The following is a 25,809-nucleotide window of genomic DNA, read 5'->3' as shown; positions in this document are numbered from 1 at the left end:
GTGAGCAAAAGTATTGGAACAGAGAGTATTTAAGTAAATGAAAGCAAATAACTCTTAATATTTGGTAGCATATCTCTTGCTTGCAATTACTGCATCAAGCCTGCGACCCATTGACATCACCAAACTGTTTCATTCTTCTTTTGTGATGCTTTTCCAGGCTTTTACTGCAGCCTCTTTCAGTTGTTGTTTGTTTTGGGGGGTTTTTCCCTTCAATCTCCTCTTCAGGAGGTGAAATGCATGCTTAATTGGGTTAAGGTCTGGTGATTGACTTGGCCAGTCTAAAACCTTCCACTTTTTCTCCCTAATGAAATCCTTTGTTGTGTTGGCAGTGTGTTTTGGGTCATTGTCTTGCTGCATGATGAAGTTCCTCCCAATTAGTTTGGACGCATTTCTCCGTAAGTTGGCAGACAGAATGTTTTTGTAGACTTCTGAATTCATCCTGCTACCATCATGAGTTACATCATCAATAAAGATTAGTGAGCCCACTCCAGAAGCAGCCATGCAAGCCCAAGCCATGACACTTCCTCCACCGTGCTTCACAGATGAGCTTATATGTTTTGGATCATGAGCAGATCCCTTCTTTCTCCACACTTTGGCCTTTCCATCACTTTGGTAGAGGTTAATCTTGGTCTCATCAGTCCATAAAACTTTGTTCCAGAACTTTTGTGGCTCATCTCTGTACTTCTTTGCAAATTGTAATCTCGTCTTCCGATTCTTACTACTGATGAGTGGTTTGCATCTTGTGGTATAGCCTCTATATTGCTGCTCTCTAAGTCTTCTTCGAACAGTTGATTGAGATACCTTCACCCCTGTCCTGTGGAGATTGTTTGTGATGTCACTGACTGATGTTTTGAGGTTTTTCTTCACAGCTTTCACAATGTTTCTGTCATCAACTGCTGTTGTTTTCCTTGGTCGACCTGTTTGATATCTGTTGCTCGGTAGCTATCCCCAATGTTTGTGCAATGGCTCTGATCGATTTCCCCTCTTTTCTAAGCTTGCTTTTCTCCCAAAGACAGCCCTCTGGTCTTCATGTTAGTTTATAACACAAATGCAGTTTTCACAGGCAAAACTCAAGGCTAAAACCAAGAGTAGACATTCAGAACTACATATTGTTTAACCAATCAATCTAACAGGACACATCAGGGCAACAAGAAACACCTGTCGGTCACAAATCTAGATAAAAATACCAGGAAATAAAAGCTGAAATTCGGATCTGTCATCTCATGTACATCTTTTGACCTCAAACTCAATTGTCTTCAGTGTATAGCAAAAACAAAGGAATTGACCTTGCTGTTCCAATACTTTAGGAGGGGACTGCATGTCCATCCTACAGAATATTCTGCATAGCTCGTCGCCCAGACTCATTTCTTGTACCGGCAGGGTTTCACATCGCTGAGCTCCCAAAGTGCCGTATGTCATAAGGCTTTTAACTACACCGTCCTCTCTAGCTCTTCCTAACTTCCCACAGCACTCCAAAGCTCTCTTCCCTCCTCCTCCGTCTCTTCAATTCATGCTCAACTTGGCTGCAAAGCCTCAGAATCTTCCATCTTGCTGTGTTCAGCACTGTTACTGTTCATCCTCATGGCCTCATGCATCACTGTCCCCTGAGATCAAAATTTAAAGGCAGACTAACTTTCATTTGCCTGCTCTTCTCTGACTAAACCTCGACTTCTCTTCAACCGCTTCCCAGAGGCAAATTACTTGTCCAACAATATGAGACATTAATATAATTGGCATGAATAATAAAACAAACCTCATTAAACAATATTCCTCCCATGTCCTTTGCTTGAATTCTTATTATATTTCGGTTGGTTTAATTTCCCTTATTACTTTTAATTTGCATTGCTTTTCACCATATCCATAGCAGATTTTATTAGTCATTCTAAAGTGCTACTTCATTAATTATTAAAATTGTTACTTCAATTGCTTGCATTTTGTTGTATTTCAGCACTTTAACATGCTGCATTGTGTATATATTTTCATAAAACTGGTTGGTGTAATTAAGTTTAAGGCCTTTCATAAATGTATGTACATAAAACATCATGTCAGTACAGACTAAACTTAGCATACGTATAATTTATGAATGAAACTATTCGAAAATAAATGTATGTACATAACATCATGTCAGTACAGACTAAACTTAGCATCATAAATTATATGTAACTGTGAATGTAATGTAATATGAAACTATGCAAAAATGTTAACGCAACAGCAAAATTTCCAAACAATTTTCAAAAGTTTTTTAAAATTGAGTGATGTTGGCTTGGCTAGGCATTAGTGCCAAGGCATTGGCTTGAGAACACTTGACAAATGATGAAAAACTTAATTTAAAAAAGTCTATAAATCAAAATTGCTTTTCAACACCCCAATTCAAAGTTAAGTTGAGTGCAGTACTATAACATTTCCAAATGTCATATCTTTTGCGGCTACAAGTAGCATTTGTAATTTGGAGAGTGAGAAACGATTACACGAACAATCGCGTGTGCCTGTTGCGATGATCAGAAGTCATACACAAAAATCTGAACTGCGAACAGAACTGTGAACAGATTTGTGAATTGCGGTTTGGTACAGGATGTGTGTACCTTTCTGTGTTTGAGAGTGTGTTACACTGTGTGCGTTGACTCAGTATCTCTCTATATATAGCCCCAGCGTCTGCCAAGATGGAACTGACTCACTCCTCTCACCTAAAAACACACCAACCCAGAAAGCAATGTAAAAAAACTGTGGAAGCTAACGGACGACGCATGGGAATAGTGAATGTTAATCTCACTCTCTTATGCACGTCTGCGAAACACGCCACGGCGTTCAGCCTGACGGGGCCACCTGTACATTAGCCTGCACTAACTCGGCAGCGCAGAGTTTAAAAACAGAAAAGTCCCAGAGCGGCGTTGGGCGTCTCAGACGGCCCATCTGCGCTAGTCTCTCAGGTCCCCGCCGCTCGCGCAAGCAGACGGAGGCCAGCGGGACGAGCCGGGGACGGACGCGTGCGCGACTCCTCCAAACGCCACAATTAGGCAGCGCCGGCGCGGCGGGGAGCAGCCGCGCGCCGCGCGTTTGAAGTCTTTTCATCTCCCGCTGACGCGAAGCGTCCCTCTCCTCTTTCCCTTCTGCCTCGCTTATCTCTCCCTCCTTCCTCCCCTTCTCCGTTTCAATCCGTCTCTCCTCTCTCTGCTCTCCTCCTCTCTCTTTCTTTCCCTCTCTCAAGCCAGTCCCGCTGCTTGAGGCTCTTTCTCGCTGGCTCGCTCTCTCTCTCCCCCACCCCTCCCTCTCTCCATCTCTCTCCCTCCCTCCCTCCCTCCCTCCCTCGCTCACTCGCTCACTCGCTCGCTCTCCCTCTCTGCCTCAGTCAGTGTAGCGGACACACATTGCACAGTCACACTCTCTCGCTCTCTGCACCAAAAGCCACAAATCACACACTCACTTCTCACAGGAAAGAAGAGGATGAGAGACTGAGGTAGAAAGAGAGAGTGCAACAGAAACAGATGATTGGAGGTAAAAAAAAGCAACCTTTTGGAAAGGACAGGAGTATTACAAGAGCAACTGTTTTCTCTACAAAAGATCTGCGAGGCTACACGAATGTCTTTTCCTCCTGTCATCCGTCTTAGTACCTGTGTGCTGGATTAAAATGACTTAAGCTACTAAGAGCAGAATCTGCTGGAGAGAGCAGGACAGTCGAAATCAAACTGGTCTCTCCTCTGGAGGAACACAGAGCGGTTCTGCTGGACAGAGAGACGGGGAGTGCGTGCGAGAGGGAGAAGGAAGCATCTTTTTGAGGGAAACAGTGCCGGTCTCACAGGAGAAGAAGATGACACACAGGCTGCCCAAGCAACAAAACTAGGTTTGTGAGTGTCTGTTTGTCTCTATGCTCTGTATGCTGTGAAGGACAGAGTTGAGGGTGGGGATGGATGTATGTGTGTGTGTGGGGAAGGGGGGGGGGGGGGTTTGAATGTATAGGACTAAATTCAGTGAAGGCGGGGGAAGGATAAGAAAAACATTCTGTTTTCAGTTAGAGGGAAGGAGAGTGAAAGAGGGAAGCAGAAAAATAAATGTTCCACAGACGTGTGCCTGTCCATCCGCAGACAGACGACAAGCCAGACACGTTTTTAAACCCCTCCAAATCTACTGACTACAAGAGATTTAAAAGGCGTGTAATTGGATTGTTTGCTTTGAGGTGGGGGTTTAAGGGGAGATTCAATTAAAATGTGACTGACAGGCTCAAAGTTCTGCAAGCATTTCAGGCGTTATACAGTGACTGACTACTGCTAAATGGGACTGGTGTGTCCTTATGTATACTGCTGATAGAATCAAATAATGCACCTTCCCATTGTCTGCGCACTGCAAGGTGTTAAGTTGGAGACTGAGGAGATTATAGCCAGTGACGGACAGGTGGAGAGATAGACACGCTGAAGATCAGATAGACAGATGGATGGTGACTCCTAGGGAGGGCAGAAGGAAACAGAGGAAGAGGGAGGGCACGACTAAGGGGGAATGATGCGCTGATAATGGAGGAGAAAAAAATAACTGACGCTTCTGATTTCTCGAGAGGACTCCTCTTTCTAGAGTTACTCTGATGTGACTCAGAATTCCTGAGGACCTGTCTGTTTTTTTTTTTTCCCCAGTTTGCCGGAGGCCCACCCTCTCCCTCCTAGCATCCCCCCCCCCCCGCCCCCCCGCCCCCCCATCACCATCTCCACCAGCCCCCCGTCCCTATCCATGCCTCCGACGCTGGCGAGCCCCATCCGGCTGTTTCCGCGGCGACGCTGTCACCCCTGCTCTTCCTGGGATCGTTGTCCAGGCACCCTCCTCGGCTCCTCGGGAAGGGGAGGGGGTGAATGAAAAGCCAGGCAGATGAGACAGAGTTTGGGGATTGGCTGGGCGATGGAGAGGACCGGCAGCAGATTGTACTCTTTGATCTCCAGAACGTAAGTGGGCAGAACAAAAGGGATGAACAGGGGCGAGGGACCAGCGTCGGCCGTCGGAGCGAAGCGGAGCGCGTGAAAGAAGGAGCGCGGGGAATCCAGGGGCACATGAACGGAGCTGGAAGGGAGGGAGACGAGAAGAGGACAGAAAGATGCGGAAAATATCGCGCCTGAGAGGGGAGTGCCACGCGGCGGGATTCGACGCCCGCTCCCCAGCACCGTGACTGTGACGAAGGGCACGCCGTGTTCACACGAACGTCTCCACAGTTAGGGCAGGTGAAGAGCGACCGGCCCTTGCTGCCCTTTATGTGAAAAAAGCCCAGTTTAAAGCACAACTTTCCATTGCAGTTTCATTGGCAAACTGTTTTTAAAAAGGGGAAAAATCTTTTGCCCTGCAGAAAAAAAAAGACACTTATAAAATCCTCAACGTCACCCCAGCCAAAATAGCAGGTTGTCATGTTTCTGTGAAACTGGAATCTTCAATGATTTGGGGTGGATCTAAACATGCGCCCCTTTCCCCTGACTGAAATGCAGAGCTGATTCCAACCCTGGCCTCACACAGACACTAAAGGTACAGTATATTAGCTGCTTGTTATTTTAATGTATTATTTGTGTGTGTACACACATTAGCGCACACACACACACACACACACACACATCAATACATGCACACCAAAACACACACGCACACACATACACATTAATGCACACACACACTCGTACATAAAAACATGCGCGCACACAAACAAAACCCCACACACACACACACACACACACACACACACACCTGGCCCCGCATCTGTGGGCCGTGTCAAATGCTCAGGCCGCAGAGACGTGGTGAGCGCATGTACCGCGATCGTCCGGCTGCAGTCGAACATCACCTCCGCCCACGCACGCACAGACGCGCGCTATCAATAGCACCCGCTCCCTGTTACACGTGCAGCCGCGTGTGCGCAAACGGGCCGAGGAAGAGGAGGAGCCGCGTCGACGCAGGCACGCGCTCGGGCACACGCAGACGGGCGAACGCACGCCGATCGCAAACGCTAACGGATCCGCTGATACGACTCGAATTCGAGCGGCGGCGCGCGCGTGCATTATTATTTACGGGCCGCGTTTGTATTCCCCCCTCCCGGGGGTACTTTCTATTTCAATCTCGTCTCCCGACCCCCTGGATCTCGCACGAACGCGTTCCCGTACGAACCCGGGCCTCCTGAGCGCGTCGCGCGGTGGAGTGCTTACGTAAGAGCCACACAAACAGAACAAGGTGAGCGGGGAGCAATACAATCAGAGAGCACTTACAGCTCCCGCCGCCCCCCCCCCCGTGATTCTGATTTGAGCGTCACATCAAAGCACATGGGCGGACAGGAAAGGGAAGGAATACACACACGCACGCACAAGCACACGCACGCACACGCACACGCATGCACGCACATGCACACACACACCTTGACATATTGCAACCCTCGAGAAAAAGAAAAAAAATGAAAAAAAGCCAGTGATAAGCAGTCACAACGGTATCGGAGCAGCGCATCCGATCAGCCCTAATTCGACACAGCGCCGTTTCCCTTTATTTTCGGCGGGTCATGTCGGAAGCGTCTCGAAGCGTAGCGCGTGATGGAAGGAGCCGGCGCAGATATCGCGGCGCACACCGTCGCCTCGCCCAAGCGCCCCCTCCCCTCCCCCCTCTCCGCCCTCCACTCCCCCTCCCCCCGTACAGCTAGTTTCAGGCAGTATGTAAATGTAATGATAAGCTAATTATGTGTTATCAGGGTGCTATTGAAGAACAGAGAGCCGTAGTGCAGGAGAACAAACTGTGCAGGAACGTCACACACCACAGCTTCAGAGAGCAGGCAGGGAGCCCGCTGCCGCCGCTAATGACCGAACATATTTAATTTGTTTGCCTTACTTCTTTCCTGAAACTCCCTTTAATTATCACAGGGATTATCTATCTATCTACCTATCTATCTCTCTCTATCTATGTATCTGCAGATAGATGGATAACATGTTAAATGTCATCCATCTGTCTGCAGTGTCGTGTGTACGCGTGTGTGTGATTGAGCGTGAACATGACTGAGTGTGTGTGTGTGTGTGGTTCAGCCCACATGTCATCTTCTGAAAACGAGGGAAGTGCACCAGGTTCCCCGACCTGATTGGTCAACTGATTGAAGAATGAATGCTCACGGCAGGAACAGCCTGCGCACACTTATCACGCAATCGACTAAATCGGCTATGTCAGTCTATCGATCACCGGCCCAAGATTAAGTGTTTGATTCTACAAACTCTTAAAAGGATGTGGTTGATAAATGCACATTTAACCGAGCTCATTAATCAAGCGCCACCCACCGGCCAGCCCCGCCTTCAGACAGGGAGAGGAGTAATGCGCCTGTATTAACACGTCCACGCTAATGCCTTATTTACACCGGCCGAGAGCGATGAGGAGAGTGGCAACGTAAACCGCGCGCGGGAGTGGGGTGGGGTGGGTGGAGCCACGGTGGAGGCCGGACGTCATGTGCCACCAAACGATTGGCCCACGGTGCTCCCTGACCCGCCGCTCATTTTTCTGCGAAAACCCGCCCAGGATCTCGGCTGCCCGGGGATACCTCTCTTCGGCTTTCCTTCGATGAAATGAAAGCACACTTTGTTCTTCTGTTTCCTGCTCCACGCAAGTGTAAAAAAAACCAGTAACAGAAACCATGTTACAAAGCAACATGGCAGCAGACATTACAAGGCCTGGAAGACCGTTTTGCCTTATTACGCATCCCTACTCTCCCTGGTATGGGACAGAGGAGAAGTGGAGAGGAGGGAAGAAGAAGAACACAGAGAGACAGATGGGGAGAAGAGAGCAGGGAAGGGAAGGGAAGAGAGGAGAGGGGAAAGGAAGAGAGATTGGGGTGAAAAAGACAGGTGGGAGAAAGGAGGAAGACAGACAGCACAAAAAGGGACAGGTGTGAAAGAACGGGAGTACTCGGGTCAACGAAAAGAGGTTAAGACACACTGTGTATTGGTGTCAAAGCAGAAGGAAGCAGCTCTAAAACACTGTGGTAATAGGCCTGCAGGCCATGGTGAGACACTGCGTGAGACGAGAGAGAGAGAGAGAGAGAGAGAGAGAGAGAGAGAGGAGACTGTTTTAGTGCAGGGTCAGGTCAGGGTCAGGGCTGGGATGCAGTTTTATTAATAGCGGTGGTCTTGGTTTGAAACTGGTTGCGCACCTCAGGGAAAAGTGTACAAAGTCTGCTCAAAGCCCACACCCATTACTCTGCTCAGATCTTCTAACTCCTCCCATATCCCTTGGCATCCTGTTTCCCTTGCCGCTTCTCCTCATCCCTTTCTTCAGATCGTTTGGCTCTGCACATCCTTCTCTCATATATCGTTTCCTCTATCTGTCTCTCATTTAATCACAGACATAATGACCCCCTTCTGTGACAGACAGAGAGAGAGAGAGAGAGCGAGAGACTGCAGCCACCACAGCCCTATTCCAGCACACATTAATGCACCCATATCTTTGGAAATATCACTGCACTTTTCTCTCTCACCATGTCCTCTCTGTGCCTTTCTGTGATATCACACTCCTGTCATTAGGTGTCTGTCTTATCCCACTAATTGGGGGGCTCATATCTATCAAAGAGAGAGAGGGAGAGAGAGGTACAGCCTTTATTGATAGACAGTCTAGATAGCAGATAGAGGGAGAGAGGTACAAGATAGATGGGTGAGTAAGTGTATGTGTGTGTATGTGTGTGGGCGAGCATGTGTGTGCGTGTGTAAGTTATCTTGGCACAACAGTGACAAAGAGAGGACAATTCTGCAGGAAATGTACCTGTAAACTCCCATGGTGCTCAAAACATGGACAGAGTGGCCTTGAAGAAAACGAAGAGAGAGAAATAGGAAAAAGAACAACGAAGAGAGGCTGCGTGCACGTGTGTCTTTGTGCGAGTCCGTGTGTGTGTGTGTGTGTGTGTGTGTGTGTGTGTGTGTGTGTGCTTGTGCGTATGGATGTGTTTGCGTGTATGGTTCTGTGTGGGCAGGAGCGAACTCACAAATAAAACGCCGTAAAACAGAAAACGTTCATGGGCAATTAACTTTTGCCATTTTCTCCGATGATATAAATACACAAAATTAATGCGCAGAAAAATATAGCCCATCATTACTTACCAATTGCTTTTATTGTCATTACTCAAAGTGCAAACATTTCTTGCCTCAAACATGTGCACTGAGGTGATTTAGCAAAATTAAATTGCCGTAAAATGTCACATTCTGTTCTTCCGCTCGCCGGCATACACCAAGACACCATGGGAAATGTGACACGTTGGACTTAGCACTGAATGTTAGCCCCTCAACCCCATGGACTGCCTTAGCCACAAATTCAATATCTTTGGATTTGCTGGAAACGGCAAAGTATTCTGCAATATTCAGTACGAAGAGAAACTAAAAGAAATATCCATTAAATCTGTAAATACAAATGTAAGCACACACGACCCCACAAAGAAATCTGCACAAATAGAAAAACGCACACATTTCACAGCTGCATCCACTGCAGTGTTTACGACTGCGCACTCCACGCCCATACGCAAATACGCAAACTCATTTCAAATGGCACCGTATCAATATTCTGCATTAAAAGTTAAGTGCTGACCCATAAAGCAGTTACACGATGGCTACGATTCAAACATCACTCAAAACCATTCAAAGGCAAATCAATAGCCAATAGCAAAGTGAATCCGGTTGTAACTCAAACTATAGCATAACCCCCCCCCATATATCCAACGCACGCAGTAAGTCACCGATATGCTGATATGAAATGCACTCTAAGACGATGCTGTCAGTGCCAGTGCACTCCTAAATGGCTCACGCGGCGTTGTTTGTCATCTCGGTAACAGATGAACAGGAGGAAGTCAGCGGCATTTAGCTGTCGACAGCCAGGCCAGAGAATCTGCAGAGTGCAGAAATATGTCACCGTGGAAATGGACTGCCAACCATAGAAACGCATTAAAAAGTCAACGCAGGTTTCAGCCACATCTCAGAATATCTCTCTCTCTCTCTCTCACACACACATACACTGAAGCGGCCACAGACAGTATAAACCACAAATGAAAACACAGCAGACTATCTGATCCCACATGCGCAGAGGCAGTGAGGTGGACGCAGACACGGTTGCTTTCTCTTCAAAGACATTGAGCGCTCACGCAGGACGGGAGGTGGGAGGTGGAGGAGAATGGAAGGTGGAGGACAACCGAGGAGGAGAGAGCAGAAGGGAGAGGAGAGGGGGAGAGGTAGGAGGTGGGGGGAATGAGAGACTGGAGGAGGAGGGGGGGGGGGGGTGGTGGAGATGTAAACCTACAGGAAGGACATGTTACTCCCCTCGATCGTTCGGATCGATGAAAGAGGGAAATGGATTCTCTCCCAGAACTGCACTCTCAGGTGGAATCCAGTTACCGAGAAGGGGGGACGACGTAGTTTGGATATATTACCTCTAACTGGACAATGTAACTGTTACACCACCCTGCGGTCGTCTCAAGGGTAGAGAAGAGAACGAGGGAACGAGGGTACGGTGGCTAAGGGGAAAGGACAGAGGGATGGGAGAGGAGAAGTGGAAGAGAAGGGAAAGAGAGAGGCCAGAACACAGGCACGGAAGTGGAGATAAGAAAGCTGGCAGAACCGAAAGGAAAGAAGAACAGGGATAGGAGGAGCTGGCAGAAGAAGAGCGAGACTAAGACATGAGTCAGACTTGTGATTAAGATCATTCACATCCCAGAGCTTTTCTGCCGTTCAGCATTTCACACCCTCATCTGCCGCTTTCTGGGCTGGGTTTCACTGCACAACATGGCCTTCTCTCTTCGCTATCTCCCTCTCTCCCTCTCTCCCCACAACCCGCCACCTCCGTGCCCTCCACCTGCCTCTTTCAGGTTTCCAACTGCCCACCCCCCCCCCCACCCCCCGACAGGACCCCCCACCAGTCCTCTCAGGTTCAATCTGTCCTCTCCTCCATCTCGATCTCTTTCTCTCCCCCTCACGTCTCTCCCTCTTCCTCTTTCTCTTTCTCCCTCTCTGCAGGAGTGTTTCAGAGAGAGGTTGCTTGCTGGTTCAGCGAGGCTTAATGTAATGCAATCCCTCTCTCGCCCCGCGCTCCCTGGAGTGCTCTAGTTTTACTCGCCCTCAAATGCAGAAACCCCACTGACCCCAGTGCGGTGGGCTGCGGCGTGCCATTGTGTGGCAAACTGCGCCGCACACGCGCTGCCAATCATATGCACACGTTTCATGCACTATAAAGCACAAAGTGGATGACGACGTGGATGCACCGCTGTGCAGCCCGCTTTTCTATGGCATAGGCTGGTTTGTGACAGCGATGGCTTGACTGGACCTAGGGCATGAAGGCAATCACAAGGGCGAGCATGCATGTGTGCACCGGCGTGCACACACACACACACACACACACACACATTAAACTACATGATACACAGAGAGCATGTGACAAAATTACACATGACTTTGTGATAGAGGCATCGGTGCGGACCAATATGACATGCGTAAATCTGTCTATTGTTTTGTAGCCGTTGTGTTATATTTGAAAAATGTCGTTCTTTTAAAGGAGGGAATGAGGCAGGAAAGGCTAATCTCTTCTGCTGTTTTCTGTGTTTCTCTCCAGGTCTGTGGATAACCCCCTTCTACCATGCCACACACCCCACCCCAGCACCCCTCCCGGAAATTACACCCGTCCCTTACTCAACTACAAAACCTTTCCAAAAAAACACAGCAGCAACACACCTCCGTGGCTCATACCCCTGCTCCACAATGTCCCAGCCCAGCCCTCCAGGAACCCTCCCCCAAACTGCCACTCCACCTCTGTGCCTATCCGACTGCGCGAGGCTCCACTAGGCCCCTCCCCCCCGTCCCCTGGCTGACCCTGGTGACCTGTGCCTGCCTGCTGCCCGCCCTGCTGGGGCGCGTCCCGGGCGCGAGCGCGGGCGAGACCTGGGGCATGGTGTCGGCCTGCCCTTTCCACTGTGTGTGCCGAAACCTGTCCGAATCGCTCAGCACCCTCTGCGCCGACAAGGGCCTCCTCTTCGTGCCGCCCAACGTGGACCGGCGCACCGTGGAGCTGCGGCTGGCCGACAACTTCATCCGCGAGGTGGGCGGCGACGACTTCGCCAACATGACGGGCCTGGTGGACCTGACGCTCTCCCGCAACACCATCCACGCCATCCGGCCGCTGGCCTTCTCCGACCTGGAGAGCCTTCGCTCGCTCCACCTGGACGGCAACCGGCTGACCACCGTGGGCCCCCGGGACCTGGCCGGGCTCCTCAACCTGCAGCACCTCATCGTCAACAACAACCAGCTGACCAACGTGTCGGCCGAGGCCTTCGACGACTTCCTGATGACCCTGGAGGACCTGGACCTCTCTTACAACAACCTGCGCAAGGTCCCGTGGGAGGCCATCCAGAACATGGCCAGCCTCCACACGCTCAACCTGGACCACAACCTCATCGACCACATCATGGACGGCGCCTTCGGGGAGCTCTACAAGCTGGCCCGCCTGGACATGACCTCCAACCGGCTGCAGACGCTGCCGCCCGACCCGCTGTTCGCTCGCTCGCAGACGGGCGTGGTCAGCCCCACCCCCTACAACGCGGTGACCAGCCTGAACTTCGGCGGGAACCCGCTGCACTGCAACTGCGAGCTGCTGTGGCTGCGGCGGCTGGTCCGCAGCGACGACATGGAGACGTGCGCCACGCCCGCGCACCTGGCCGGCCGCTACTTCTGGTCCATCCCCGAGGAGGAGTTCACCTGCGAGCCGCCGCTCATCACCCGCCACACCCACAAGCTGTGGGTGCTGGAGGGCCAGCGGGCCACCCTCAAGTGCCGCGCCATCGGCGACCCCGAGCCCGTCATCCACTGGGTGTCCCCGGACGACCGCATCGTGGCCAACACCAGCCGGACGGCGTCCTACCGCAACGGGACGCTGGACCTTCTGGTGACGCGCGCCCGGGACGACGGCGCCTACACCTGCATCGCCATCAACGCGGCTGGGGAGGCCACCGCCCTGGTGGACCTCAAGATCATCCCTCTGCCGCACCGCGGCAACGGGACCGTGTCGCTCGTCAACAGCCGGGACCCGGGGTCCTCTGACATCACCACCGGGAAGACCGGGGGCAGCGGGACCGCAGGCGGGACCGGTGGGACGGGTGGGGGCGTGGCCCCGGCTCCGGCAGATGGGGACAGCGGGGCGGCAGAGGAAGCACAGGAAGAGCAGCAGGAGGAGGAGGAGGAGGAGGAAGAGGACGAGGAGGACGCAGGGGAGGGCAGGAGGGGAAGCGCAGAGCACAGGGTGGGGGTGCAGGGCGTGACGTCCACCTCAGCGCAGGTACGCTGGGACCTGGGCAGGGCTTCGGGGGCCTACCTGGTGTGGATGTACCAGATTCAATACAACTGCACTGCCGACGAGACACTGGTCTACAGGTGAGCACCCCCAAAGGCCACTTCGGCACACATCACAGTTATAGTGAAGTCACGCACTAATACACACTCAAGACAACTGCACAGGCAGCAGTCCACCAGCAGGAGGTGCTTACTCATCATACATACTACAGTACATGAAGCATTGGCAAAATAAAGACAAAGCAGTTAATTACAGACTTGAATATGGCAATTAGCAGTTCCATTCATGGTTCTTTACACACAAATAATGGTGGCGGTACTACTCAAGATTAATACGATTAACTAGTAAACAGAAGATGTTTAGGCCCATTTAGCTAAAGGACGTGCATTTTCATAAACAGTTGGCTCCACAAGCACAATCACTCCAAATCTGAGCCTTATAGTGTCTATTACACTAATTATAAGTGACTATGACTGCAGTAGCAGGGGACTGGGTGTAGTCCAGCAAAAAAAAAAAAGAGAGACACAGATTCACAGTAGGGTTTAATACCGGGAAACGGGATCCCTGCCAAAACTATATTCAACGTTTCCCGAGAAATATAACAACGGGGAAATGGGAAAACATTTTCTCATTAGATTACACCAATGCCGTTATTTGTGCGGTTTAATTTCATAACATCTGCAACAGCTGTTTGACGTGCTTGTCACGATCCAGGCTACATCCGCGCAGACAGAGAGAGCGTTTTCAGACCGCAGACAATTCGATACAAAGATCAGAAATCGCTTGAATGCAGAGTCCATCGATGCACATTGAAAAGAAATGTGAGTAATCAAAAAAGTAATCTCAAATGTTTTATAGGCTATAGCCTATTTACTTCGCTACAATGCGAGACCTTCGCCAACGAATTCGAATTGCGAAACAAACTATATCAATATTATATTGTTTTGCTGAACCTACCACATCGTTTAACGTTAAAAGAAACGTTCTGTGATCTGAACTGTATAGGTATAGTATAATTATTTGTCTTAAGCTCGCACCACCACGTAACTATACGTTAACCGAACATGGGTTCCGTCTCGGTTTTTACTAATGTTAAGCATCAAGTCAATGAGGCTGTTCTTGCACAGACAGATCCCAGACAATGAACCTTGGCTAGCGAAGTTCAAGCTGCATCCGAAGTTCATATTATTTGCATTCTAATATTAACATTATGTACATTTTAATATTAATAAGATAAATTGCGTTCTTTTTCCTTAATAATGACACCACATGTAAGGTTGGGAACCCATTGCTGTATGCATATTTTCCATTGTTTTTCAGTCCTGCTCATTGAAATATGACCAACCGGTTTTTACTTGTATAGCGTATGCCTTAAAAACAAGCCCGGTTTCCTGGGATTCCCGGGGCAGCGTGTGTCTATTCCTGGGAGAAATAAATGTTTTATTTTCGTGAAAATGTTAATCCCTTATCGACAGCGAGAGAGAATTCAGGGCATGGAGGCCACTGCAAACTAGACGAGCGCCGGAAAGGGAAGAAAAGAGAGAGAACAGAGAGAATCTGACGGACGACTCTGGGGGGAGAATAATGAAGTCCTTAAACGAGCTTAAACTGCACGGCCAATGAGGGTGTCACAACCTGTCCTGCTGACAGACCCGGAGAGGCAACAGGGAGAGGAAGGGGGGAGAGACAGACAGAGGGAGAGGAAGAGGGGAATGAAAAAGAGGCCCCCCTTTACCCTTTTCCGCTTTTTAATTTATTTCTCTCCATCTTCAGTTTGCATAGTCACAGGAAGTAGAGGCTTTTGGGGACAAAAGAAAAACATTCCCTCCCAATAACAATCTAAATGGAGGGAGGGAGGGAGGGATGGAAGGAGAGAAAAAAGTGGAACTCAAGAGGGTGAAGAGATGAAAGATGAGAGAGATGAGACTAAAGAGGTTTCGGTGGATGAGAGGATTGAGGGGAAGAAACAGACGCACTGAAGAAAGCATGAAAGGGAGAGGCAAAAAAAAAAAAAAAAACTCCAGCCCCAGTTCATTTTGACTCCCAGAACTCACGTTGCCGTCTGCATGCATCTCTAATAATCGCTGTTTCTCTGTCGCCAACCTTGCGAAGCATTCCTGTCTCTCAGTAGCAGTCAGTCAGTCTCACACACACACGCACGCGCAGTCACACGCTCGCGCAGTCACACGCACGCACAGTCACACGCTCGCGCAGTCACACACTCGCATGTTCTGAGCAATAGCAGAGGGAGAGTTGAAGGTTCTTTCTGGGAGCACACAAAGCGGAGGGATGCAGGGTTTTTAATTGGATGGCCTCTCAAAATACGAGTCTGAACAGCGAGTCTGAAATGCATGAATACATACACACACACACACACATGCATGCACATACGTTTATATACTGCCTTCTATTAATCTTGTATAGATTTCTTCCCTTCTTAAGAGCTTGTGCTGAAGCGACAACATTAATTGACACAGGAAAAATACATTAAATATATGAAAAATAATAATACGGGTAACCTTGCCTGCTGACTCATAATTTACAAGCAGTCACAGTTAATAGATTCCAACTCCAATGGCAGAATTACTCTGGCAGAGAGAGAGAGAGAGAGAGAGATGGGGAAGGAGCGAAACAGGAATAGAGAGAGGACGGGGCAGTGGATGTGGTGAGGGTTTGGGGTTAATGCCAGGACGAAAATAACTCAAGGCCTTAGAGTGAGAACCCGGCAATTATACTTCAATGCCAAATGTACTGTGAGCCATGAATCACGCTGAGTAGCCCAGTATGTTTTAATTTGCTTTTAAATATCCGCGTATGATCAGCGGCGGACCTGCGCACCACATTTATGGCGGGCACTGAATTTAGCTGCACTAAGAGCATTTCGGTGAAAGAAAAAAAAAAAAAAAAAACACATTTCTAGCGGTGGACACTCAGGTGCGGCAGGACAGTAATTAAGTTATTACTGGGCAAATAGCTGTGTGTGAATAGGAGATGGTTTTTCGGATGTGGAGCCATTGTGTTTGAAAGTCATCAGCACCTGTCTTCACATTCCCTCCACCTCTGCCCTCTCACCTCCACCTCCCCCCCCCCCTTCCCCCTCCCTCAAACGCCTCTACCCCCTTCTGCCTCCCTCTATTACTGGTTATTCCTTTAATCATTTTCTCCTTCATCCACATTTATCCGACTAATGCAGTTCCTTCAAAAGAGCAGCTCTACCCGCCCTTCCTTCTCCCCAAGCAATTAATTCATAATCATTAGTTATTAGGAGCTGCGTATTTTCTCTGAATTCCATTTCGCTTCTGTAGTTCGTAGGATTGCTTTTCCTCCCCCTCCCCTCCCCTCCCCTCCCCCCCCTCCCCCCCTCCCCCCTCCCCCCCTCCCCCCCTCCCCATCCCCTCCCCTTCTCTCAGCACACCAACCACCTTTCTGTTCTTCCTCCCTGTCCCTCAGAATCCTGCCGTCCACCAGCAACAGCTTCCTGCTGAAGAACCTGGTGTCGGGCGTGGACTACAGCCTGTGCGTTCTGGCCATCTTTGATGACACCGTCACCTCGCTGGCCGCCACCAAGGTCCTGGGCTGTGCCCAGTTCAGCACCAAGGACGACTACCCAGAATGCCGCTCGCTGCACGCTCATTTCCTGGGCGGCACCCTGACCATCATGGTGGGCGGGGTGGTGGTGGTGACGCTGCTGGTGTTCACCGTCACCATGATGGTCCGCCACCGGGTCTGCAGCACCGCCGGTGATGGGTGTGACGACAACGACGAAGGTGGCCTCCCCGGCTCCTCTTCCTCAGCGCTGGCAAAGGGCACCAACGTGTACTCTCAGACCAACGGGAGCGGGGGCGTCATGATGGTGGTAGTGCCCAACGGGATTCTGCCCCAGCAGAGGGGGGGAGGGCGAGGGGGCGGTGGAGCACCTTCACGAGCCAAGCCCAAAACCCTCCCCAAGCCCAAAGTGAACCTGGATCTGTACAGAGCAGCGGGGGGGAGTGGCTCCGCCCTGACGGTGGCTGTTTCGGAAAAGCAGCTCCCCCCGTACACCCCTGAGACTGAGAGAATGGCCCTGTACTACACCCCTTCGGGTGTGTCCTCCACGCTGCCCCGTCAGGTCAAACTACGGCACGTCAGGGACAGGGACAGGGGCCTGGACCCCAGGACCCCCCCGCTGCGCGGGTACGGGGAGGAGGTAACAGAGTGGCGGTCCAGCGTGGGAGGGGGCGTGGTGGTCAAGCGGGGCGGAGGGGGCCGCTGGAACTCCTCCCACGCCTACCAGAGCCCGCCCCCCCACGGCCCCAACCCCAGGCACCTGCGAGCCAAGCGCAGTTCCTCCTTCGACATGGGCGAGATCGCCACGACCACCTGCTACAGCTACGCCAAGCGGCTGAGCGTGATCTGGACGCGGCGCAGCCAGTCGCTGCACGGCATGCTGGTCCAGTGCGCCTCCGCCACCAGCGCCTCCACTGCCGGCAGCGACGACTGCCACGCGCAGCACGCCCGGAGGTACCTGCACGCCTACAACACCACCAACTCCAACTCCAACCCCAACCCCGCCACGCCGGCCAACACTGAGGAGCTGGAGGAAAGCGTGGTGTAGAAGGGGCAGAGGAATGGAGGAGAGCGTAGAGGAATGAGCAGGGAGGGGAAGAGAAGAGAGGTGACGAAAAAGAGGACCTATCTGGGCGGGTAGAGCCCAGGATAAAGCGCATACTGTATGGATCTGTATGATGCCTTTTCAATGGTCTGCTGATGTGAGGTTAAAGGTGGAACACAGCCAGAACGAGGCGAGAACACTGGAGGAAGAAAAGCACAGGCTGAATGTGTAAACTTGAGAGACACACAAAGATAGAACTGGAATGATAAAAATAGATGGGAGACCATATAAATAAGTATTTCATGAATCCAGTGACCGCAGCAGATGCTTGGGGCAAAACAACCAGAGCTTAAACTACCACTATTGTGAACAACAGACACAAACAAAGATAAAGGAAGGACCTTCAGAAAAAAAGAAGAAAGGGATCAGTGCCGATGGGATTTGCTGTAGGGTAGATGTGCCAGCACATTTTGGAGGAAAACCACGGGGAATTAAATACCGGACCTGCTGAGTCATCACCGATCATTCAAAAGTCTATCAAATGAATCTACTGGCTAGGATATTGCACACGCGTGTGTGGGACTTCCAACTGCAGAGAACGGCAGTGCAGGGAAGTCTAGCTCTAGCGTTGGCTAAAAGGGATGAGATTCACAGCAAATTTGACAGCGGAAGAGTGGATGAACGGAGAGGATATGTTGGAAATGGAAGGCTGTGATCAGCGAGAGAGCCGCAGTGGGGAGAGGAGAACGTGAAGAAGGTGGGAGCGGATTGGAGGGGACGTGGGGACCGCTACAGCCAGCTTGTCTGGTGCAAAAAAGGAAACAGGAAGTAGGGACAGGAAAATGTGTTTTCGAGGGAGAGCCGGCGGACAGGAAACCTACGGTCAATCGCGACTGAAAGGAAATGACATGAGAATGGGAAACGTCTGCCCTGAGGGTGGGAATCGGAAAGAGTGATGGGAGGCGAAATCACTTCATGTGCGTTGGGGTGGAAAGAGTATTACAATGTGACCTTTGATGTAAGAGACGTGATGTTGGGAATGTGGACGTTGAGCGGATGATTCAGGGTGAGGGAGCGTTTAGGGAGAACGGGTTCGTTTTTAGACGCCTTTCTCCCACCCAGACCTGGCGGGTGCTCAAACTGAGTCATTACTCCCCAATGCAGGGGTAATCATTCCGTGATGTCACACCTGGATGCTACCACCATAGAGAGACGCGACATTCACAAACAGGCACGAAAGAGCAGACTTTGGAGATACTTTACTTTAGGTTGTCCTGTGTAGCATACATGATACGACATCATGTCTACAACCATTCACAGATGTGTGTATAACTGCTGACAGGCATAGAGCGTCAAGTGTTCTATGGAAGATGTAATAAGCTGCTTTGAATGTTTATGTACAGGTTCAAAGCAGCGATGTTGTTTTAAGCACGTCTATTGAAAGTAAAGTACACCCTGAAGTAAAGTGCTATTTCGATTTCTTTCATGATATTTTATAATATATTATATGAAATAATGGGCACCAAAAATCCAAATTTCCCCCCAAAAATAAAAACACAAATAAATATATTCTTAATAAAGAAGAACAGAGGCGATACACACTTGAAACATTACAGATGAAAAAAAACTTGATGAAAAATGGACTTTTGATGGATGACATAAAACATGGAACTGTAATATGTTGTTGCCATTAATATTTTTTTTTATGTTTTCGGAACTCACTAGATAATGAAGTGTGATTTGTTTAGATAATCTTCAATAAAGCAATTAATATGATTGTTATTACTATTATTGAGGAGAGATTGTGCACACAGTATAGGAAAAGCCAGACAAAGAAAGGCCAATAATATTAATAATCATCCTAATAATTACGTTTTGTTTTGATCTTACTTTGCCAAAGTAAATATTGTTACCTTGACTTGATATTCTAATGAATATGACAACATTCTAAAAATGATCAATTATCAAGGTGCATTCAGTGTAAAAGCATTAAAAGATAATGTACATACACGCAAGTGCCAGTGAATCTTTTCTTGTCATTCCTGCCATAACTGACCTTAGCCAAGGACAAATAACAAAGACTCTCTTTGCTTTTTTAAAGACTGCACAGTCAACCGCATACGACAAACCCACAAGTCAGAAGTCGCATTGGTTTGGACACAGCAACGTGTCAGCTGCCAACAGCTGAGACATTCATGTATTTATCATTCTGACCATGAATTAATTTTGTGTCGCGTCTGCAGGTACTGACATTAAGAGGATGGAAGGGAGTGTGACAGAGAAGGAGAGAGAGGGGCAGAGTCTGACAGAGTGCTGACAGACCGAGGGAGAGGAAGAGGAAAGCAGGAGAGACAGCAGGGGAGAGTAACGGAGAGAGAGGGAGAGAAATAAAGTGATAGAGAGAGAAAGAGAGATAAAGAAAGAGGGTGGCAGAGCTGGCTCTAAGCATTTTTGTGACCCTAAACAAGAATGTTTGGGGGGTTCATGCTCAGGGTGCAAATTGGGAAGAAGAACTGGGCGTTGTGGACTGGGAGTGGGGGGGGGGGCACACATAAATAACAATACTGTTCATTAAAATGTTTTCCAAAAAAATTTAATTTTTCTGGCCAGGGAGGGTTGTGGCCCTGAACGGCTGCATAGAGTGTCAATGCCAGTGGCCAGCTCTGGAGGGTGGTGTGCACAGGGCCCTGTGCATGCGCTAATGTTCTTCATGACATGCAAGCACTTTGCAGCAATTTACTGCAGTGCCAATAAACTCCGTTTGAGCTCGACTGATGTGAAATGAGCTGGAGAAAATAAGTGCGTACACACTGTTGCTGCCTCTCTCCATCGCCGATGCACATGACCCATAATGCTTATCACACGCTGAGCGTGTGCAGATCCATCCCCCCCCCCCCCCCCACGCACACTTAATTCAGCTCATTAATTTATTATAAAAGGTATGCGACAGCACCAAAAGCAAATATTATTTGTTGTATTACCAAGTATTACCAAGGCTAGTGAATAATTCAGGCGGCTCTGCATCATTTATGCCAATCTGTGTTCAGAAAGATCAGGTGAGGAAGGTACAGCACGCGGAGAGGAACAGGGAGGATTCTTTGTCAGCTGTAGCTTTAACAAAGATCCAGATTTCTGCACTGAGGCTTTGGGACTCCACATGAAAGGTGATTAGAACAAAACCTTTTCATTTGATGTCAAGAGGAAAACTCACTCCCTGCTCTGTTCTTCAGAAGCTCAGCTCATGCCCAGCATTCTCTAATTAAAAACTGCTGATTGGGTCTCTCTCTCTCTCTCTCACTTGCTCTCTCTCTCATTCTCGCCCTCTCTCTCTCTCTTTTTCGCTCTCTCACTCGCTCTCCCTCTCTTTCGCTCTCTCTCACTCTCACAATCACACACACTCTCTCTCTGATATTCACACACACACTTAAACAAGAACACACACTCAAATTCAGAAATTTAGCACAAGCAGCATCTCTGCCTTCACAGTGATGTCACCTGCTCAGCGAGGGAGTAGAAACAAGCGGTATCACACCATACCATTGATAAAACATGTTCAATATGATTTGAAAATCACCGGTCACTGGGTTCGTATATCTCTTAGCTGAACTCCCATCTGAGGGTTTTTGTTGGCATTACCAACATTAGCTTTATTGAGCCAGCAGTGGCACAGATTTAGCAGTCTGGCAGTGCAGAACTGACAGGAACTAAATGGGAAATAATATCATGGTAATACTACCACTGCTTCTACTGCTGTTACTACCATTACATTACGGATCATTCATTTAGCAGATGGTCTTATCCATCTGCTAAGTGCTAAAATGCTAGAGAACCCCCATTATTACCACAGTTACTACTAATGGGAATAATAAAATAAAAATAAAATAAATCTATAAATAAATAAATCTATATAATTTCTGAGTGCTCATAAAGAGACTATTCACAATACAGCACTGGTGTGTCTGTTAAGCCCACCCCACCCGCCCATCCCCACCCCCCCCAACCCCGCACCCTCACCTACCCTTTCCACCAAGCTGTGGAGCTTCGAACCCTCCGCCCCCCTGCCAACTCTTCGCCCTCTCCTGTCAGGTGACGGGGGCTTCTCAGGAGGGCTCATAGTCTCAGGCTTTCCCCTTCATGTTGATGGAGGACCGTACCCAAACCTGTGCCCCGACACGCTGTCTTGAGCCACTACGGCCCCATCACACACACACACACACACACACACACATGCATGCAACACACACACACACGCACACACACGCACGCACGCACGCACGCACGCATCACACACACACGCATGCAACACACACACACACACACACACACACAAACACACATGCGCAATCACACATCATGCCTCAACTTCATCAAATTAGTGCTTGCCGCCACAATGGACCAAGGCCGGTGAGAGCAGGCTATCAATACCCTGCCAGCCCACCATTAATCTACGGGTCTCTGATGTGCTCCATGTTCTAAATCTGAGCAGTCTTCATTGGCATGACAACAATGCACTGCTCTGCGCTTGCTTGCCAGGCCTTTGAAAAGATACTGAAAGACTGTGCCTATGTGGGTTTGGTGGGCCAGAGGCAAAGTTGATCCAGCTCCTCCACCCAAATTATTTAAGGGGCTCCATTGAAAAAGTTATTTATAACTCATCTTTAGGAGGCATTATTAACTAGATGCTTGGCCTTTAAGGTTGTGCTCCCTCCCCATTAACCTTGCCCCTCTCTGTTGAGCTCAATCATGCTCCTGTTCTCGTGGGCCTTGAGAAGAAGCTGTGAACATTCCTCGGCAAAACTTAGCGATCTCATCTCTGCAGCTCATGCCAAAGCAACATTTAAAAGTCTCTTGATGGCGTATTCCAGTCGTGGGTGTTTTAGCTACCTGCGATCTTATGATACCAAGGGAAAGGGCTGACTTCCTCTTGCTGATGCTGTTATCAACACGTGGAGTTTTGCTTTTCCCCGGTTTGTGAGTGGTGCCTAACAGGTTCAGGAAAAAAAAAAAGAAAATGTTTTTTTCCATTCCAATGAGAATTTCTCATTAAATGATGATTTCGCTGGTGACTGCAGAACATTGCTTGTTGAAGGAAAGTGTGTGGTGTGCATGTGTGCGTGCTTGTCGTGGGGTGGCGGGATGAGGTGGGGGAAGTACTGAGGCAGGACGGGGAAGGAGCGGAAGAGGGACTAGAGATAATGGCTGCATTACACCATTGTAAAAAAAAATGGCCCCTTAATCCCTTTTCCTCTCGCTGTCTCAGTCAGCCCATGGCTCTCAGAGGGTTTAACTGGCTCCAGAAACAATGGGCAGTGTTTACCAGCCCCTGAAATGCTGGGCAGTCAGCAAATCCCAGCCAAGTGCGCGAATCCCTTACTCAACACCACAGGCAGAATATGATCGTATCCCTGTTCTCCCTCCTCAACCTCACACTAACCCTTATTACTGGAGAGAGTGTGAGCCTGGCTTCATGCTGAGACAGAAGGCCGGGGGGTAGGGAGAGAGAGAGATAGAGAGAGATGGGAAAGGGACACAGGGATCATGGGTGCATTATACACATCAGCGTGTGTGTTTGTGTGTGTGCGCGCATGTGTGTGTCACAGAGAGACAGAAATGTCACACAAGTGCACTTGTGTATGCACATAAGTGCTTAACACTTTTCTTTGTTTCTATGTTCATGTACATGAATGAATATATAAAGACACCAGACCTTCATTTCAGATGCCATGTCCCTCTGCTCCCAGCTCCATCCATGCATGATGCTGCAGGATAAGCATTCATTACAGCACTTTTGTAGTAGCTGCTGCATGAGAGATATTTTCGGGTGTAGTACAGTATGAGTAGACCTGCTGTATGAGAGAGATGGTTGTTGATATAGTATGGTATGAGTAGATCTGCTATATGAGAGAGATGGTTGTTGATATATTATGGTATGAGTAGATCTGCTATATGAGAGAGATGGTTGTTGATATATTATGGTATGAGTAGATCTGCTATATGAGAGAGATGGTTGTTGATATATTATGGTATGAGTAGATCTGCTATATGAGAGAGATGGTTGTTGATATATTATGGTATGAGTAGACCTGGGCGGGAGATGTAGCAGAGGTGCAGTGGAGTTCATGAGTATACCTGTAGGTACTGCCCAATGTAGGAAACATGTACAATATGGACAAGACGTTTCGCCCAGTCAGACTAGGGACCAGGGGGGAGGTTCGGGAAGGGGCGTGACAGAGTTTGCTTTCAATTCTTAATCAGATTTCACATGCTCACACCAAGGTCACTCTCTCTGTCTCTCCCTTTGTGAAAACCGTGACTACATCTCTCTCGGTCTCTCTCTCTCCCTTTCAATCTATCTTTGTCTGACAGACTTCAAGCAGATCACCTTCCCTGGCTCCCGCTCTCTCTAAAATACAAATTCAATAGGACAAGCAGACATTTCACACAGTGAAGAAGCATGGTACACGGCACACACACACACGTATGACGGGTGATGGGTGACAGTTGAAGGTGGAGGAGGGGATGAGGAGAACAGAGAGAGTAAGGCTCCAGTAACAGAACCCCAGCTGTGAAATAGCCATTTTCAAATCTCACTTTGCCAATTCCATCTCCTCCCCTTTGAAGTCGAGTGGGCTAAAGCACATAGATTTCCTGGTCTGATATGCACTGATAGGCATTGTTCATTACTCTGCTTTTAGATCAGAATTCACAAAAAGGAACTTCAGAAAAAAGGGATCCTCTGCCTTTGTTTTTTCCAATTTGCTCATTTTCTACCCTGCTCTTCCTTATCAATCTTCCCCCTTATTTCTTCCTGTTCTACCTCCTATCCCCCTGCTTTCCCCTCTATCACTCCCTTGAAAGCCAGTCACACTGATTCAAACCATTTAATCCCGATTATGGCTTCAAAGACTCCCCCAAACCCTATCACACTAATACATTACACAAGTACCACTGACTGTGCGTGCGTTTTCGTGTGTATAAAGGAAAGCGGAAACAAGATGAAATACTATGCACTTTACATCAAGATAAGAAAACCTCTGTGGCCTTAAGAAAATTAATTGCTGAATAAATATTCAGAAGTTTTACGCACACAAGCAAACACCCACACAGCATACACATGCACTTGCTTTGTGTGAATAGACCCAACAGGTGAAAACACACTCTATTAACACAAAGTTTGTAATTACTGATTAGCAGGTGGGTCAAAGTTTTGTTTTTAATTTCAGCCCTGGGCACAGTTCCAGGGGGAGAATCACAATTCGAGCTCCGTACGCACTCTGAATCACAAATCGCATATGTGCCTTCTGTCCATAGGACAAATAAGGTAGGTGAGCGACTGGCTGAGAGACTGGCTGTAGTATCAGAAAGTATCATAATGTCCACCTCCCTGGTACTCAAGCACACTCCAAACTGGAGTTTAAAACCCTGGCACACTGTGAAGAAGTGTATGAGTGAATGCATGGGAGTGTGTTTAGCTTGAGAGCATGAAAGTGCGCAAGAATGCTTCTGCGTACTTGTCAGTGTGTGAGTGTGTGTTTATTTGAGCGTGCATGCAGATAGAAACCTGTCTGACAGCTCAACCTTTTTAAGTCCATGCTCTGCTGTGCAGCTTGAGCAGACTGCGGTGTGCTCGGAGTGTAAATCGTGTCATTACATCTCTCAACATCACTAATACTCACTCAAGACTCCCTTTCTTTCCCCCCCTCATCCCCTCCCCGCTCTCCCTCTCTTTCTCTCAGTCTGTCTTGCTCCCATGTTCATTCTCACAATTTGTCTACCTTTCCATTGTTTTGTTTGCACCTAGTTAGGATTTATCTGCTTGCACACTGTGGCTAAGCTATGGACACACATAATTGCTGCTACAGTGAGCTGATTAAAGAAGCCTGCAGTACCAGAATTCCACGGGGAGCAACATTTTAAAGAGAACAGAG

The 25,809-nt window shown here is 48.9% G+C and overlaps 2 protein-coding genes across 4 annotated transcripts in view; one reads left to right on the top strand and one right to left on the bottom strand.

The window, feature by feature from the left end:
• LOC118224356 (pyruvate carboxylase, mitochondrial) overlaps positions 1-25,809 on the bottom strand; it is a 128,639-nt gene that overhangs the window by 32,534 nt on the left and 70,296 nt on the right. The gene's annotated exons all lie outside the window — the stretch shown is intronic.
• Positions 4,674-19,891, top strand: LOC118224357 (leucine-rich repeat and fibronectin type-III domain-containing protein 4-like). The gene is made up of 3 exons (XM_035411817.1): positions 4,674-5,490; positions 11,560-13,370; positions 16,741-19,891. Exons 2-3 carry the CDS (start codon positions 11,584-11,586, stop codon positions 17,882-17,884), a joined length of 2,931 nt encoding a protein of 976 aa, XP_035267708.1. The 5' UTR covers positions 4,674-5,490; positions 11,560-11,583; the 3' UTR covers positions 17,885-19,891.

Source organism: Anguilla anguilla, chromosome 3 (assembly GCF_013347855.1).
Source record: "Anguilla anguilla isolate fAngAng1 chromosome 3, fAngAng1.pri, whole genome shotgun sequence".
Lineage (NCBI taxonomy): Eukaryota > Metazoa > Chordata > Actinopteri > Anguilliformes > Anguillidae > Anguilla > Anguilla anguilla.
Note: the sequence above shows the minus strand (reverse complement) of the source record. Positions and strands in the feature narration are given on the sequence as shown.